Source organism: Gigantopelta aegis, chromosome 4 (assembly GCF_016097555.1).
Source record: "Gigantopelta aegis isolate Gae_Host chromosome 4, Gae_host_genome, whole genome shotgun sequence".
In the NCBI taxonomy this organism is placed as follows: Eukaryota; Metazoa; Mollusca; class Gastropoda; order Neomphalida; family Peltospiridae; genus Gigantopelta; species Gigantopelta aegis.
Window position 1 is genome coordinate 120,113,845 of NC_054702.1, and position 19,473 is coordinate 120,133,317.

The following is a 19,473-nucleotide window of genomic DNA, read 5'->3' on the forward strand; positions in this document are numbered from 1 at the left end:
TACAGTAGATAATACCACCTGGTCAGTACAGTACAGTAGATAATACCACCTGGTCAGTACAGTAGATAATACCACCTGGTCAGTACAGTACATAACACCACCTGGTCAGTACAGTAGATAACACCACCTGGTCAGTACAGTAGATAACAACACCTGGTCAGTACAGTACATAACACCACCTGGTCAGTACAGTAGATAACACCACCCGGTCAGTACAGTAGATAATACCACCTGGTCAGTACAGTACATAACACCACCTGGTCAGTACAGTAGATAACACCACCTGGTCAGTACAGTAGATAATACCACCCGGTCCGTACAGTAGATAACACCAACACCACCTGGTCAGTACAGTACATAACACCACCTGGTCAGTACAGTAGGTAACACCACCCGGTCAGTACAGTAGGTAACACCACCCGGTCAGTACAGTAGATAACACCAACACCACCTGGTCAGTACAGTACATAACACCACCTGGTCAGTACAGTAGGTAACACCACCCGGTCAGTACAGTAGACAACACCAACACCACCTGGTCAGTACAGTACATAACACCACCGGGTCAGTACAGTAGGTAACACCACCTGGTCAGTACAGTAGGTAACACCACCTGGTCAGTACAGTAGGTAACACCACCTGGTCAGTACAGTAGATAACACCAACACCACCTGGTCAGTACAGTACATAACACCACCCGGTCAGTACAGTAGGTAACACCACCCGGTCAGTACAGTAGATAACACCACCTGGTCAGTACAGTAGGTAACACCACCCGGTCAGTACAGTAGATAACACCAACACCACCTGGTCAGTACAGTACATAACACCACCTGGTCAGTACAGTAGATAATACCACCTGGTCAGTACAGTACATAACACCACCTGGTCAGTACAGTAGATAACACCACCTGGTCAGTACAGTAGATAACAACACCTGGTCAGTACAGTACATAACACCACCTGGTCAGTACAGTAGATAATACCACCCGGTCAGTACAGTAGATAATACCAACACCACCTGGTCAGTACAGTACATAACACCACCTGGTCAGTACAGTAGGTAACACCACCCGGTCAGTACAGTAGGTAACACCACCCGGTCAGTACAGTAGATAACACCAACACCACCTGGTCAGTACAGTACATAACACCACCTGGTCAGTACAGTAGGTAACACCACCCGGTCAGTACAGTAGACAACACCACCCGGTCAGTACAGTAGATAACACCAACACCACCTGGTCAGTACAGTACATAACACCACCTGGTCAGTACAGTAGGTAACACCACCCGGTCAGTACAGTAGATAACACCACCTGGTCAGTACAGTACATAACACCACCTGGTCAGTACAGTAGATAACACCACCTGGTCAGTACAGTACATAACACCACCTGGTCAGTACAGTAGGTAACACCACCTGGTCAGTACAGTAGGTAACACCACCCGGTCAGTACAGTAGATAACACCAACACCACCTGGTCAGTACAGTACATAACACCACCTGGTCAGTACAGTAGGTAACACCACCCGGTCAGTACAGTAGATAACAACACCCAGTCAGTACAGTAGATAACACCACCTGGTCAGTACAGTAGATAACACCACCTGGTCAGTACAGTAGATAACACCACCTGGTCAGTACAGTAGATAATACCACCTGGTCAGTACAGTAGATAACACCACCTGGTCAGTACAGTACATAACACCACCTGGTCAGTACAGTAGATAATACCACCTGGTCAGTACAGTAGATAATACCACCTGGTCAGTACAGTACAGTAGATAATACCACCTGGTCAGTACAGTACATAACACCACCTGGTCAGTACAGTAGATAACACCACCTGGTCAGTACAGTAGATAATACCACCCGGTCAGTACAGTAGATAACACCAACACCACCTGGTCAGTACAGTACATAACACCACCTGGTCAGTACAGTAGGTAACACCACCCGGTCAGTACAGTAGGTAACACCACCCGGTCAGTACAGTAGACAACACCACCCGGTCAGTACAGTAGGTAACACCACCCGGTCAGTACAGTACATAACAACACCCGGTCAGTACAGTAGGTAACACCACCCGGTCAGTACAGTAGGTAACACCACCCGGTCAGTACAGTACATAACAACACCCGGTCAGTACAGTAGACAACACCACCCGGTCAGTACAGTAGATAACAATACCTGGTCAGTACAGCAGATAATACCACCTGGTCAGTACAGTAGTAACACCACCCGGTCAGTACAGTAGATAACAACACCCGGTCAGTACAGTAGATAACACCACCCGGCCAGTACAGTAGATAACACCACCCGGTCAGTACAGTAGTAACACCACCCGGTCAGTACAGTACGTAACACCACCCGGTCAGTACAGTAGACAACACCACCCGGTCAGTACAGTAGATAATACCACCCGGTCAGTACAGTAGACAACAACACCCGGTCAGTACAGTAGATAATACCACCCGGTCAGTACAGTAGATAACACCACCCGGTCAGTAGATAATACCACTCGGTCAGTACAGTAGGTAACAACACCCGGTCAGTACAGTAGATAACAACACCCGGTCAGTACAGTAGATAACACCACCCGGTCAGCACAGTAGATAACACCACCCGGTCAGCACAGTAGGTAACACCACCCGGTCAGCACAGTAGGTAACACCACCCGGTCAGTACAGTAGATAACACCACCCGGTCAGTACAGTAGATAACAACACCCGGTCAGTACAGTAGATAACACCACCCGGTCAGTACAGTAGATAACACCACCCGGTCAGTACAGTAGATAACACCACCCGGTCAGTAGATAATACCACTCGGTCAGTACAGTAGGTAACAACACCCGGTCAGTACAGTAGATAACAACACCCGGTCAGTACAGTAGATAACACCACCCAGTCAGCACAGTAGATAACATCACCCGGTCAGCACAGTAGGTAACACCACCCGGTCAGCACAGTAGGTAACACCACCCGGTCAGTACAGTAGATAACACCACCCGGTCAGTACAGTAGATAACAACACCCGGTCAGTACAGTAGATAACACCACCCGGTGAGTACAGTACATAACACCACCCGGTCAGTACAGTAGGTAACACCACCCGGTCAGTACAGTACATAACACCACCCGGTCAGTACAGTAGGTAACAACACATCTACTGTAATGACCAGTACAGTAGATAACAACATCTGGTCAGTACAGTAGATAACAACACCTGGTCAGTACAGTAGATCACAACACCTGGTCAGTACAGTAGATAACAATACCTGGTCAGTACAGTAGATCATAATACCTGGTCAGTACAGTGGACATGGGCCGTCACACCTTGAGCTTCTTCCAGTGTTTTAACCTGTGTGCACCAAGCCAAGGAGCTAGAAGACGTGACTCGCGCCTTCACCTTCAGACTCCAGTCAATTGGAAGAACTTGCAACAGATCACACTTGTCATCTGTTCTGTCATTAGTATTCTGCAAAACAAACATGAGCCCTTTTATTCTGAATGACAAAACCATAATATGTGATCAGGGCCGTATCTCTGCACACTGCAGTCAAATGGATACTATAAATCCTGAAATTAATGCGAGTGACAGTGGCCAGACTACAATGTGACATGAAATTAATGCGAGTGGACTCTCTATGAAATATTACTTTCCTAATTGCACACGTCTGTGTACTCTTCATTTAAATTTGAGTTACAGGCATCTTCAATGGGATCAACTCACTAACATGTACATATCAATTAATCAGTTTAGTTTTGAATGAATAAATTATAATTAAAGGATTTAAAGAACCATACCATAAGGACAGGACTTACAATACTTGTAAGTATCATAGGGTCTGGAAACTATGGGTGGAACTAAATCATAATAATTATAAAATTGTAATTGGTAACTTTTATTGTGCACCATTTAGTCCTATGGATATACATGGAATCTAATTGAAGAATCATTTAGTTGCGGCATGGATAATCGAATAAACAAGGTTGTTATAGTTGGAGATTTTAATATTTATTTTTGAACGCAACCATCATAAAATGGACCATTTGTGTGCCCGCTTCCAGTTGTATCAACTAATTAAAGAACCTACACGAATTACTCAAAACAGTAAAAGCATTCTTGATTTAATATTTGTCTCTTGTCCATTTGTCTCTTGAAACTGTTGAAGTTCTAACCCCTTTCTGTGGCGACCATTCCCCAGTTGCACTTTATATTGGTCCTAAATTACAAAAAAAAGAAAAAGAAAGGCATTCCAGAGGACTTTATGGGATTACCCATCTGCCGATATTTGTGGTCTAAAAACATTTATTTTGGACTTTGACTGGGATAATATTTTTTATTCTGAGTCGATCGATACAGTAACTTCAAATTTAACGAGCATTCTACTGAATGCAGCTAAAACGTTTATTCCTTATAAAACTGTTACAGTACGACCAAATTATGACAAACCCTTTATTCATGAATGGAACCATTCGAAGATTAATCAGGCAAAGGCAAAAGCTACACCATAAAGCTAAAACTCTCAACACACCAGTAGCTTGGGCAAAGTTTAGAAAAATAAGAAATCTTGTAATTAAGGAAGTACGTAAATCTAAGTCTGATTATTTTAACACACTTGATGACAAAATTAATAACACTGACGATACTGGATCAAAACACTGGTGGAAGCTTGTTAATATATATAAAAATCGTGGTTCTAGTAATTCAGTGATGCCCTTGTCTGTTGATGGCACTGTCATTGAAGACCCCAAAGAGGTAGCTAATGCATTCAATGAGTTTTTTTTTATAAAACAATCCACCGTAGATTCTTCACCAGTAGAGCTTCCAATACTAGTTAGTATGGTTCACTTATGGATATTGTGTTAGAGCAAACTGAAGTGGAGGACATCCTAACTTCACTTGACGTGTCCAAATCATCGGGTCACCTTATTAGTAATAGATTACTGAAATTATTAGCTAAAGAACTCTCCTATCCCCTTACACGACTGTTTAATTTTATCATTGTACCACTCCTTTTTTCCATCTGTATGGAAACTTGCAAATGTAAATCATATTCATAAAAAAGGTAGTATTCACAAACTTTCAAATTATAGACCAATCTCATTAACAAGTAATATTTCTAAACTTTAAAAAAAATGCATTTTTAAACATATTTTTAACTTCTTTAGAACTAACAACATTATAACAAAATTTCAATCTGGGTTTATTCCAGGTGATTCGACCATAAACCAGTTCTGGATTTGTATCACTTAATTTATTTGTCAATCTATGGATGAAGGAAAGGAAGTTAGAGCAGTATTTTGTGATATAACTATAAGTAAAGCATTTGGGGTTTAATTCACAAATTGGAAAATGTTGGTACAAAAGGAAAATTATTAGCATGGTTTGAAAAATTGAAAGTTATCTATTCCATCGGGAACAGTAGTAGTATTGCATAACCAGTTTTCTCATATCAAGACTGTCCCTGCAGGTGTCCTTCAAGGTTCCATCCTCTGTCCTATTCTGTTTTTGATATATATATAAATGCTATTGTAAGTGATATCACCTCAAATATACGACTGTTTACTGATGATACTTTGCTGTATATAACTGTTGAAAATCCTAATGCATGTTGTAAAATCTTAAACACAGATTTAGAGTTAATTAATAGATGGGCAAAAAATAATGGTTAGTAAAATTTAGTCCTAATAAAACTGAAAGAATGACTTTAAATCGTAAAAATGTAAACACTGATAATGCTAGGTTATTCTTAGACAGTGTTCAGATATCGGTGGTTGAGGTTCATAAACATTTGGATCCAAGGTTTCAAAAATCTGGAGAATGGGACCATCATATAAAAGATATTGTGGATCAGGCCAGTAAAATTATAAATTGTCTTCGTTCATTCAAATTTAGATTATCTAGAAGGGCATATATAGAAAATACCCTTGAAAATCTCCAATTAGATGCTCTCCGTACAATTTGTGGTGCTGTTAGACGAACATCTCATCAATTGTTATATAGAGAAACCGGTTTTATACCTTTACTAGAGAGGAGGAAATGTCACAAACTCTGTATGATGTATAAACTTTCAAATAACATGTTACCAACTTTTTTAACCTTACAACTACCTCGCTTTGCTGCAGAACGCAATGAATACCATATGCGTAATGCGGAGAATTACCTACAAACATATTTTTGTCAAACAAAATTGTTTTCCAACTCCTTCTTTCCTTCTGCAGTAAAATTATGGAACAATCTGTTGCCTGATATTAGAAATTCTTCTTCACTAAAATTGTTGAAAATACAAATGAACAAACATGACCCTGCTGTTCCATCCTATTTCTATGAAGTTGATAGATGGCAACAGATTCTACATAGCCAACTCCGTTTGGGTACCAGTGATTTGAACGGTCACAAATTTGTACAACATGTGACAGATACCCCTTCTTGTATTTGTGGGCATCCATTTGAAGATGCTTAACATTTTTTATGTTTTTGTCCAACATACGCTGCAGATCGCAATACCCATTTACTGAATTATTATAATCTAAAGTGTCATACTTTGCTATTTGGAGATTCTAATTTAAGTGTCCAAGATAATATCTCTATATTTAAATCTGTTAAGAATTTTCTTATTAATAGTAAGCGTTTTGAGATCAATTAACCATTTAACCATTCTAACTGTTTGCTATTTATTCTTTGTTTCTTCTACACCTTCCTCTCTTCTATCCCTCCCCCAACTATCCATGTTATCTTCATTGTAATATTGTTCTAGCCAACTTGATGTATAACATGTATATTTGTTAAATGTAGGTAGAGGCTTTAATATACTAGGCACTTGCCTGTTGGCCAATCCAAAATTTGATCTGAAAAAATTGTTTAAATTAGTTAATTGGTTAATTAGTCTGTCTTGCCCATGATGAATTGGGCTCAGTTGTTTTATAAATGTATTATAATTTTAATCTTTGTTTGTTTTAACAGCATGCATGTAACACATATCTTGCTGGACAAACATAGAAATAAAAGTGTCATATTATTAATGCCAATAACATGAACTCGCATTTTTCGCATTATTATGATGATCACATTAATCTCAGGATCTACAGCATTTGGATGTATCCAGGATTGTTTGCCAGCTAGGTCACATGCAGGGCTCAATGCGCAAGTTTTATTGTATGTGCTGCTGGCTAGTAATTAAAAATGGCATATATTCACTAGCCAAATCTCTGTCCACTCGCCAATTTTATAAAATAAATGGATGACATTCCCAGGTTAGAGCATGATTTGAGTGCCACAATTAACCAGACGACACAGTATTCAACCTAATTAACCAAGATAAAACTCAACTCTAAGTTATGAACATTTACTTATGTTTATCATATGCTATATATAGTGCTTTTGGCAGAAAGATTGTTTACCCTAGTTGGGGCTACTGTGATTGTTAATTACTAAAATATTAATAACTGATGATTTCATGGAGGCAAGATCATGCAAAATACCACATTTGAGAAAATAAATTATTTATGAATTCACTAACTTGTGTGGTATGATCAGAAAGCTTTTTAGGTCTAGTTTCCAAAATTGTTTACAGTTCTTAGATACACCTAGCCATTCAAAACGTATGCCCATTTTAGACTTCAACAACAGTAACTTTTTGTAAAACATTTATATCTTTTTTTTTGACAGTACTTGACAGTAAAATATTATCTAGAATCCATATTAAACAACTTTAACTTGTAAAACATACTTTACTTTACATATTGAGCTAATAAATGTTGTCATTTTAATATAATATAAGTAATTAGTAGTAATTAATTAAAATATATTTGTGGTGTCCCTCGTTACCAAAAAACATGATTTTTCTAAAAAAAAATATGTCAAAGCAAAATTAAAAGGTTTTTTTAATCCATATGATCAATTAACAGCTTGGAAGTATTAATAAGTTGTGTTTTTGTTTTTTTTAATTATATAAATTTTGTCATTGTGACCAATTAAAAACGGAGGGACATTTGTGCCATTGTACATTAAAACAGTTTGTGCAATAAAACCAACTTGAAAAACATCTTCTATGTACATGTATTTTGATTAAATGAACTAAATATAGAATACCAAACGAGCTTGCCTGTCATACCATTTTTATGAAATGAGTGAACAGTTTTTGTATCTTGACTCGCTTTCGCTCGTCAGATCAATGGGATCAATGATTTAAAACATTTACTAGCCACAATTTAAATTTCACTAGCCCTACTTTACTTTAAACCAATACAATTTTACTAAATAACAGTAATAATCAGATATGTCACCTAAAGAGGGAGATAGAGCTTAAAAAGACTAACATTGGGGTTGGGGTGGGGGCAGGATATTGATACATGTATTTACAAAATATTTAACTGCAACATTTCACAAAAAACAATTCACTATCCATCGGGCATGGCAATAGTAATTATTTACTAGCCCAACATTGAATGTCACTAGCCATGGGAGTGGGGCTACCATAATCTGGAAGCCCTGGCCATGAGTAATATTTTACACTGGTGTGTAATAATTGATACTGAACAGGCAAAATGATTGGGCTTATAAAAATTAATGTGTATTAAGCAAACATAAAGCTATAATATATTTTCATGTTAATGCCATCTCAAAAAACTAAATATGGAAATAGAAAACCATTAAAAAGACAATAATACAGAAAAATAAAACAATGTGTATATCATAGGAATAAAATAGGCACTTATTTTGTTTTAAGATGGCCTCCCAACACCCCTTATAGCCATCCCGACCAACCACTTTTTATTCAGACAATGCAGTGGTTGAATTTGGTTCTTTGGAGTAAGACTTTTAAAAAGCAACACAATGCAGTATTCCTTTTATGCTATTGAATAATACAAGTTACAAGGTCAAATTTTAACTCTGAAATGACAGGGGTGTTGACTGAAAAAAACCCAACAACAAGGCATTGCTGACCCAGTGACACCATCAAAAACAGCAGCAATGGCAATGTGTGTATGTATGTGATTGAATGTGGGTATGGAAACTATTGTTTTTAATTAGTTTTCTCTTGGTAGATCAACTGGATAATAATGCTGGATTTAGTAGCTGTGTGCTAAATGAATTGGTAGAAATATGTCAAATAATTATGATACTGCAGGTGTGCACATTTAATAGAATACTTGTTACAGTAAGCAAAGCACAACCTGCAAATGAGCACTGAAGTCCTACTTCCTTAGACACCATGCACCAGTATATCAGAAGTAACCCTAACAGCTTCAGCCTGACTTCGTACAATTTAGACGTGATGAGAAATGTGGAAAATGTAAGATATTTGCACAAACCCACCCACACAATTTAGCAGTTGTTCTGACTGTTCCATGATCATTCTTCAATATTTTATATAATATAGGAACCAATATACAATGAGCAGATAACCGAAATGATAACTGTAATTGTTTTTCATTTTATTTAACCTTGTTTAAAAAAGACCTTAACCTATCACAGCCATCCCCTCCAATGGTTTTAACATTTTAAAACAGTTAATGACCATGTTATAAACTGAAAGTAGGTAACCAGAGGAAAATTCAATTTTATGATCAACTGGTTACATAATAAGTATTATACTGCATTGGTGATATATATTAGTATCATCTGAGATCGAAGCTGGAGGTTTCTAATGGCCTTCTCACTCCCCTAATAGCTACCCTGCCCACCCATAATGAAACATTGAATGATTTAGTATGCCTAATTTGAAAAAGGATCATGGTCAATCACAGATCAGTCCAATTACTGCAATGTGTTTGCTGAAAATTTTAAATAATAGCATACATGTATATACACAATGCAATTACAAAAATAGATTTTATACTAGGGACATTCCATGTCAAATCAACAAATATTTGAGGTCGCCCATGCACTTCGGTCTCAGATTCACTTGAAATTTGTACCAAACATGCCTCAGTTATCCACATAAACAAATCTCAGGTTTGAGCTCTGTATTTCAAATAGTTTTGAAGTAATGAACATTTTCCTAACTATGGTAAAAGTTAAATTTAGCTGAAAAATGGCTGCCGTAATTTTCATGCTATTTTTCAAGATATATTATCTCAGGACATGATGGACTTAGAGCCCTGAAAGTTTGCATGGGCACTAAGGAGGTTATAAAGGACTGATTTGTAGCAGACTGGTGCTTTTCAGTCGTCATACTGAATGACTGGATACAAATGAAAAATGTCGAAAATGCAAGTTTATTTCACGAGCACCCATTTTCCAGACTCTAAAACAATGCCTCACATTCACTGCACACACATAATCTTTTTTGTCTATGAAATCCACCCCAATCACTGCATAACTGTAAAGTTTTACATCTGTGCTATTTAGTTATGGAATAACACCCTTCCGAAATCAGAAAAATGTCGGATTGGGAACATTTTCAATGACAAAAAACCCAATGTGGGTTAACTTCAAAAATCCTGAAACTGAGCTCAATTTATAGCTAATGTGATGTAGTTTGTGTGTGCCAAATTTCATTATCCATATAGAAGCCCTTCTTGGGGAAATTTATCTTTCAATTATGCATGACTTCACCATATGCAAAGCATTTCGGAGGATATAACCAGTTACATGGTTAATGTATTTTCTCATTATAGCATGAAAATTACGGCAGCCATTTTTCAGCTAAATTTAACTTTTACCATAGTTAGGAAAATGTTCATTACTTCAAAACTATTTGAAATACAGAGCTCAAACCTGATATTTGTTTAAGTGGATAACTGAGGCATGTTTGGTACAAATTTCAAGTGAATCTGAGACCGAAGTGCGTGGGCCATTTGTTGATTTGACATGGAATGACCCACTATCTAGGAAGCAGCATCACATGCAGACCACCACCAGAACCTATACATGTTTAAAACAAGAAATGATTAGTATGTAGCTCAATGCATAGTTAACCATCACACAAGGTAATACAACTTATCCACCAGCTAGCAAGCTAAACTGAGCATTTATCAGGCTTCACTGGAGCAACTGCATGCAAGCTAACTCGAAAGCACCATTACCTGCAGATAATGAACTAAAGAAATAATTAGTATGTAGCTCAGTCACTAGGCCTAGACTGAAAGGATTGCCATATCCTTTCAACCTTCTAGTTTTGAGCATTTGACAAGATCAGATATTACCAAAAAACAGAAACCTATCCATAAATTCAGAAATTATAAATAAGAGGACTTGATATTGCATTGTGAAAATTAATAACTGGAAGCCTGTAACCATGCATCCCATCTGCATATTCAGAGTTCAATGACTATGCCACAGTTATCACAATATGTCTCACAGCAAGTCATCTGGAGCAAATGGTGTGAAGAGAAAAAATATGGTGTCGCTTAATTTTTTTTATATGAAACTGGTCAAAAGTGCAAAAAAAAGGGGGAAAATAGGAATTTTCATCAAAAAGAGGGCTAAATAGGGACTCATAAAAAAAAAGAGGAATAAATAGGAAAAAGTAGGATACTTGACAGCCTGGATTATGGAAACAATCACTGTTAATCAGTCGAATCAGAAAAAATGGATTGATATTTATTTCCATGATTCTGTCACACTAGATCAAAATAAATGTGGCACACTATTAGTACTGGTGTACATATCTGGTGACTGGAAAAATAGTCACAATTAATTTAGTATAGGCAAAACAATCACAGGAAAAAAAGCCACAATTTTTATATATCAAAATGTACGAGTTTGCAGATTATTGAATTAAAAGAAAATGGCATGACAGTATGCTCTTGTTCAGCTTATTGATTAGGGTGAATTTGTAGAGTGGTTTCTTGTTTCTGGGTCAATTCAACGTGAGCAGGCAACAGTGAGCACCATCATCCAGCAGGATGCAGTTGGCAACCCACCTCGATGACGCTATGTGTAGCTGCAAGAGCACCTTCTCAACCTGTGTGTCGATCGTCTCAAGACTGTGGTAGAATTTCTCTGTGGAATCGGTTGGAACATCCATTGAAACCACCAACATTAAAAATAAAGAACATTGACAAAAACTCTGTGACAAAATCTTTCATTTTCTAATATGTTGTTTTCTATTAAAAGTTGTGACTTTTTTTCCTGTTTTTTTTTACCTGTGACTTTTTTTCCTAGATTCACATATCTGATCTAGTAACTACTAAATCAGAACATTAACAATAATATATATATTATAGGTGTTCAATAATTGTTTGCATACATGTATGTACAAAGTTAACACCTGTGTTAAAATTTGAATACAAGCAATTGGCAATTTTTTAATATACAAGTTTGGATATATATACTACTGTGTTTAAGATCCAAAACAATATAACAATGTACATTGAATATGAATTTATTTTTATTTTAGATTTATATTATTGATTTCAGTTATAATAGTTCCAATATCACATACCTAGCATGTGCAACAAAATATGAAATTTCATGGTTTCTGCCAGAAATAAACTTTTGGGTATGGCGCTATGGAATTGAATATTTATAATGTGTGTTCTGAATGCAATCACAGTCAACAGAGGGTATGGGAGGCCTCCCCCAGGGTTAGGTTCATTTTACCCTCTGGCAGAAACCCTGGGAAAACAAATTGGGAGTCATTTTATGACTTGTATTTTAATTTAATTACCCAATTTTAAAAGCCCATTTATGACAATTAAAACAGAGTTGCATTAAATATTTTTATGTAATGTTCAGTGTAAAGGAACCCCTCAGCTACAATACCAATCCAAAAGTAAGTTGTTTTTACAAGAACTTAAATCAATATGAATAATTTTATGCATAAAAGTAGCTAAGATGATAGCTTGATTTCTACCAATATTGGATGTCTAGCACACCAGATATAAAATTAAAAAACAGCAAGTCATTACATGTGATGTGCATTTCATGTCCCTCTGTTAAGGTATATTAAAAACCCATTTATGACATATAAAATAGTTCTATTAAATCTATTTATGCAGAAGTGTAAAGGAACTTATCACCTAAAAAATCAATCAAAATAAATGTATGTTGCCATGACAAAAACTTAATTCAGTATGACAATTTTATGTGTAAAGTAGTTAAAGGAATGCTTAAGTAAGGCTTTTAGACTGGTATGCATATTCAACGATATATAATGCACATTATTGCTTAATACAGACCTGGTCTTTTAAGGTGTGCAAGTGCGATTACGCTCGTACAGCGCACATAATTTCAATATGGCGAGTGTGAAAAATAACGCATGTTGCACTTAAAGGGACACGCCCTAGTTGTTAACCATTACGCTGTTGTTTTTCGCTATTAAAACCATTTTCTCACAAATAAAATTGCACTTTACTTACATTTTATTATTTAGAATATACAAAGTGGTTTTTGGTAATCCTGGTGTTTGTAATACCACAAAATGCATTTTTCGTATTTCTTAAAAACGCACACGTCTGAGAAAAAAACGTTGAGCAGACAAGGTCTAATCTATTTTTAGAGGGGATCTTCCTGTTTCAATGTCACAGACGTTGGTATACCACATGACCGTTATCATTTTTGGTTCGGTTTGTTTTCTCATGCACGGTTCGCGCAATCAACATCCGATTTGTTGTCGTTCATTTGTGAGGTTTTTCTTCACAGTTCGTGAACATTTTCATTAACAATAAAGTTCAGACAAGTAAGTATCTAATACAAAACGTTACAAACCCTTAAAACCAATAAAACCAATAATTTTGCTAAGTCTTACGATATCTGGAGAGGGGATACAACCTTAGGAGGTGGGGCACAAGCTATATTGTTACCTTTATTTAAATAGAGTTGAACCAAAAAAAACTTACATTTTCATCCTGGGGAGGGGAAGTGCACCATTGCTGCAGCAGCCACTTCCTCAACAGAAGCACCCATGTTGGTAAAGTAACTTACTGTTCCAAACTCATTGGAACAGTTGGAACATGCCCAGGACAGGTGAAAGGAACGCACCCCAAGTCTGTGTGCACCCTGGGAAATTTGTCGTGACATAGGCATTTCTGTGCTTCGAGCGACATCTACCGGTGACATCAGAATACTAACTTTCAAAATTATTTCAAGTAATTGGGTCACGGGGATTCCCATGGTATTTATCGATATAAAACCTGCTTTTTCACACTATTTTATAAAAACGTGATCTAAGTGTGTTACAATTTTGTAGATTAACCAAAATTAGAATTAATTTTCGCGGGCTGAAACTAGGGCGTGCGACTTTAACAAACAATGCATGTAAAATAATGGTGTATATATATCGATTGCCACTACTTACCGTATTACCATTTTTACCGTATGAAAGACCCGTCTAATAATACCAGAAAAGAAAACAAATGTGACAGGAACAATAAGTGTCCATGCATGCTTTTAATATATGACTGTTACTTATCTTTGCTATACAAATTGGAAAATACTGGCTTAATAGACATCTTCAAAGGCGTACCCATCCGATCAAAACTCCTTTGCCTATTTAATTTATTATTAATTAGAAACAGTCCATCTTTGTACGATAATAGATCATGTCTGATAAGGCCAACTCATTTATACTGTTCGTATAGTTATGAAAAAAAGGTACTGAATTAAATACTGACTTCTGTAGCCTACACAAATGAACTTGTTACGGAAATCAGCAAAGTTGGTAAAATTGTCTCGATTAGTTCGTAACTGTTAGTCTACAAAGCTTACGTGAGGTCCTGAAAATGGCAAGCATGTAACGTTCTACTTTCTTTAAAAAAAGAAAAGAAATTTAGACAGAGTTAATAAAAAAAACATGATTATTCCTGCTAACTGGGCAGCCATTTTGTTTCGTTTTTGTGACGTACGGTGGTACAGCTTGGGGCTTGCGGCTCCGTCCAAATCCTCTATGCACAGTGTAAACAAACGTTCTAATTTACGACAAGGCGCTTCACTTTCATCAACCTGACTTGTAAAACAACATAAATGACTTGATAGTATAATAAACTATTTAACTAAATATATTTCAATTTGCATCAATAGAACGAAATGGAGTTATAGTATTTTTCCCTTTTAAAAACTCCAAAGAAAAAATCTATATTATTATAGGCCTATTCGAGCAAAAACAACCACTCACGATACACAAGTGATAAAGTCAGGTTTGTGATTTTAGATGGAAAAGTCTACTTAATCAAGGGTTTTACAGAATTATCCCTGCTCTTCTGAAATGTCCTCAACTAGCCCAACCCATGCCTCATTGTCATACAGACAACAAACATAGTTTTGCTTCTTGGCTTCAATGGGAGGCTCATCTGGTAACTCTGTCATATCATCCTCAGAATCCTGGACAGATACTAGTTCTGGTGGGTCACTCTGCAGGCTCAGCTTGTAGGCATGCATCTTTGACTTAGACACTGGAACTAACCGGTGAAATTGCTGTGTTCCCTTGACTGTTTTAGTCACTTTGAACCCCCTTGTAGTTCCAACTCATGCTTTGCTATAATGGCAGATTTGGAATCCTTGTCAAATTACCTTTCCAACAATACCAATTTTATGACGATTGGCCCAGTAGTTCCTGAGATATGAGGGTTCAAAGGTTGGCGGCCATGCCCATTTTGGTCGAAAATCTCAATTTTTTTTTTTTTGGGGGGGGGGGGCCATATCTCCCACACCACTGGTCCGATTGGCCTAAAAGTTTGAATTTGGTGCTGTGAGATCCCAATCAACAAGTTTCATAAAAAATCTGAGATGGCCGGGTTTTAAATATCGGGGGTTTTGGGTGATTTGACACAGAATGTCGTTCACACAATCTAATTTAGCGTAACTTATTTAGAGAATAACTAACGAGCTACGAGGAATTATGAATTATCTGTCCCGAGTGAATGAATGTTGTAAACCCGAGCCTTTGGCGAGGGTTTTACAATATTCATTCACGAGGGACAGATAATTCGTAACTCCTCGTAGCGAGTTGGTTATTCTCTTTATTACCCATTGTCAATTTTAACTGATTTTTAATGTAAAAATTCCTCTGCAGTCTACAACAAAGCCATCAGCCATTACGTCATATAATCTTACGCACATTACATGACGTAATGTAAGTGACGTCATAGCATAACGGCGTTCTTTCTACAGCCAAATGTTTACAGTACAAAATAATACGATGTATTTGCATTTGAAAATAATTATTTTTATATATTACTAAAGCCGCTGCTTATGAAAATATACCATTTCATGTTTACGAAACAAGTGAGTCCATTTGTTTTTGTAAATCTTTGTATATATCGTATAACGTATGTGTAATCTGACTCATGAATGGAAACATTATATGAATGAAAGTGAAGTTCCGGCCATGACAAGCAACCAACCAAACATCGTGATTTTTAAGCCAGCCAATCAGTGGCTGTAGAAGCAATCTGCACACTGTGCAGAGATCGAAAAAATATTACCCCGTATATTTGAGCCCATATGGGTAATAATTTCCAATCACACATTAAATTTAGGACATTATTTACATCCATGGACATAACGTGTTATGCAAATAGAAAATGTGTTACCTGAATTTCTTTGTGTAACCAATACATTTTTATGCAAATATTAAATTCTTAGAGGCCCGTCATGATGCTAAATATGAACACTGTACATTAACCCCAGCCCTCCCTTTGTTTATATACATGTTGTATCATGGTGCTAAATATAAACACTGTAAATCTCTGCATTAAACCCCAGCCCTCCCTTTGTTTATATGTACATGTTGTATCATGGTGCTAAATATGAACACTGTAAATCTCTGCATTAAACCCCAGCCCTCCCTTTGTTTATATATATCATGATGCTAAATATGAACACTGTAAATCTCTGCATTAAACCCCAGCCCTCCCTTTGTTTATATACATGTTGTATCATGATGCTAAATATGAACACTGTAAATCTCTGCATTAAACCTCAGCCCTCCCTCTGTTTATGTTGTATCATGATGCTAAATATGAACACTGTAAATCTCTGCATTAAACCCCAGCCCTCCCTCTGTTTATATGCTGTATCATGATGCTAAATATGAACACTGTAAATCTCTGCATTAAACCCCAGCCCTCCCTATGTTTATATGTTGTATCATGGTGCTAAATATGAACACTGTACATCTCTGCATTAAACCTCAGCCCTCGCTATGTTTATATGTTGTATCATGATGCTAAATATGAACACTGTACATATCTGCATGAAACCCCGGCCTCCCTCTGTTTATATGTTGTATCATGATGTAACAGTTAAATATGAACACTGTACATCTCTGCATGAAACCCCAGCCTCCCTCTGTTTATATGTTGTATCATGATGTTAAATATGAACACTGTACATCTCTGCATTAAACCCCAGCCCTCCCTCTGTTTATATGTTGTCATGATGCTAAATATGAACTGTACATCTCTGGGAAATATGAACACTGTACATCTCTGCATTAAACCCCATCCCTCCCTCTGTTTATATGTTGTATCATGAACTTAACTATGAAGACTGTACATCTCTGCATTAAACCCCAGCTCTCCCTCTGTGTATATGTTGTCATGATGTTAACTATGAACACTGTACATCTCTGCATTAAACCCCAGCTCTCCCTCTGTTTATATGTTGTATCATGATGCTAAATATGAACACTGTACATCTCTGCATTAAACCTCAGCCCTCGCTATGTTTATATGTTGTATCATGATACTAAATATGAACTGTACATCTCTGCATTAAACCCCAGCCCTCGCTATGTTTATATGTTGTATCATGATGCTAAATATGAACACTGTACATCTCTGCATTAAACCTCAGCCCTCGCTATGTTTATATGTTGTATCATGATGCTAAATATGAACACTGTACATCTCTGCATTAAACCCCAGCTCTCCCTCAGTTTATATGTTGTCATGATGCTAAATATGAACTGTACATCTCTGCATTAAACCTCAGCCCTCGCTATGTTTATATATATGTTGTATCATGATGCTAAATATGAACTGTACATCTCTGCATTAAACCCCAGCTCTCCCTCTGTTTATATGTTGTATCATGATGCTAAATATGTTACATGAACATGTTAACCAGTACCAAGGCTACACAAAGATACCTGACGCCCCTATATCACCGCTAGAAAGTACAGCGCAGGTTCATTTTGCATAGGGACTTCGGATTTCTTCAGAAATATTTGAATAAATCCCTGATGTAGGAGACAAAAAAATATATCCTCGAAGGACCGTGAAGCGTCCTATTAACTGGAAAATGGCTACAACGCACACACATTGTAAGCACACAATCAATTTGATCTATTACCGTATTCAGTTAACTACAAATATCAATTAATAAAATGTTTATAACCTTACAAGTGTATTCCGTCGATAGATAAAACACATGCCACAGTTGAACGTGTACATTCCTAGGCCTGGATCGGAAAGCATCCTATAGGTAAAATGGGCTTCCATAATTCGGGTTTTTTTAAAAAGAATACGTGTACATGTATACATCATGTGACCTGACTCAAAGATGAACACAGACGTGACAGTGACAGGATTCTTTCGCTGTCGCCAAGTGCTGATTATTTAGATGCAGGTAGGTATTAATATAGCATATGATTTTAATCGATGATACTATTTAAAATAACGATTGTGTATAATGCATTTTGTATACAAATAATTTTTTACCAGTTTTTTTCTCATTTGTTTTACTTTATCGGTAGCAAGTACTTCCTGGTTCAGAATTAGGAGCGGTTATAGAATCTGTCCGCCACTAATCCTTCTGTAAAAAGAGGGATTTTTTGGTGGGGAGTCTTAAAAAAAGTGGGGCATGGGTTTTTGCGGGGGAAAAATAAAGAAAATAAAATTATTTATTTAGAAGAAAAAAATTTAAAAAAATAAAATATGGACATTAAGACTTATTGGGGGGGGCCAGCCCCCCCAGATCACTATGCAGCCGTGTAGGCTATCAACACTCTTCTGTAACAATCGACCGACAAAGTTCCTAAATTAAAATAAAGTAAAACAGAAAATCACTCGACCCTATGTTCCTAAAACAAACTAAACCCTAACCGTTCCTGAAATAAAACACAAAATAACGCAAAGTTCCTAAAATAAAATAAAATAGAAATTAACTCGAGTTATTGGCTTTATTTTAGTAATCGTCAGAGTAGTTAAAATTATCGAAAATTACATATATTCGTTATTTAGTGTATAGTAAATGGTTGTATTTAGGTGGCGGACATATTCTATAACCGTATCCAGAATTATTGTGTTGTCGAAGTTTACGCGCTCGCAGATTCGTAATAAACAAGCTGTACGTAAAATAGGACGCTTCTTGACTTAGGACGCCTTTTGATCTTTAGCGATATATCTGTATCCCCCAAAAACTTTTGTTCTAAATTATTTTTTACTTAGTTAAATACATAAAAAATATCAACACGGTACAGACTCGCATTAACCCACAGATCACATTTTTATAGGCCAAGAAGACGACAATTTGGCGAAAATGTCTCCACCTAAAACTAGCCTGAGTAATCT

At 36.8% G+C, this 19,473-nt stretch overlaps 1 protein-coding gene across 1 annotated transcript in view; it reads right to left on the reverse strand.

The window, feature by feature from the left end:
- Positions 1-19,473, reverse strand: part of LOC121371920 (protein downstream neighbor of Son-like) — a 48,401-nt gene that overhangs the window by 27,384 nt on the left and 1,544 nt on the right. The window contains exon 2 of the mRNA XM_041498166.1: positions 3,311-3,484. Coding sequence (XP_041354100.1) covers positions 3,311-3,484 — 174 coding nt within the window. The remainder of the gene's footprint in view (positions 1-3,310; positions 3,485-19,473) is intronic.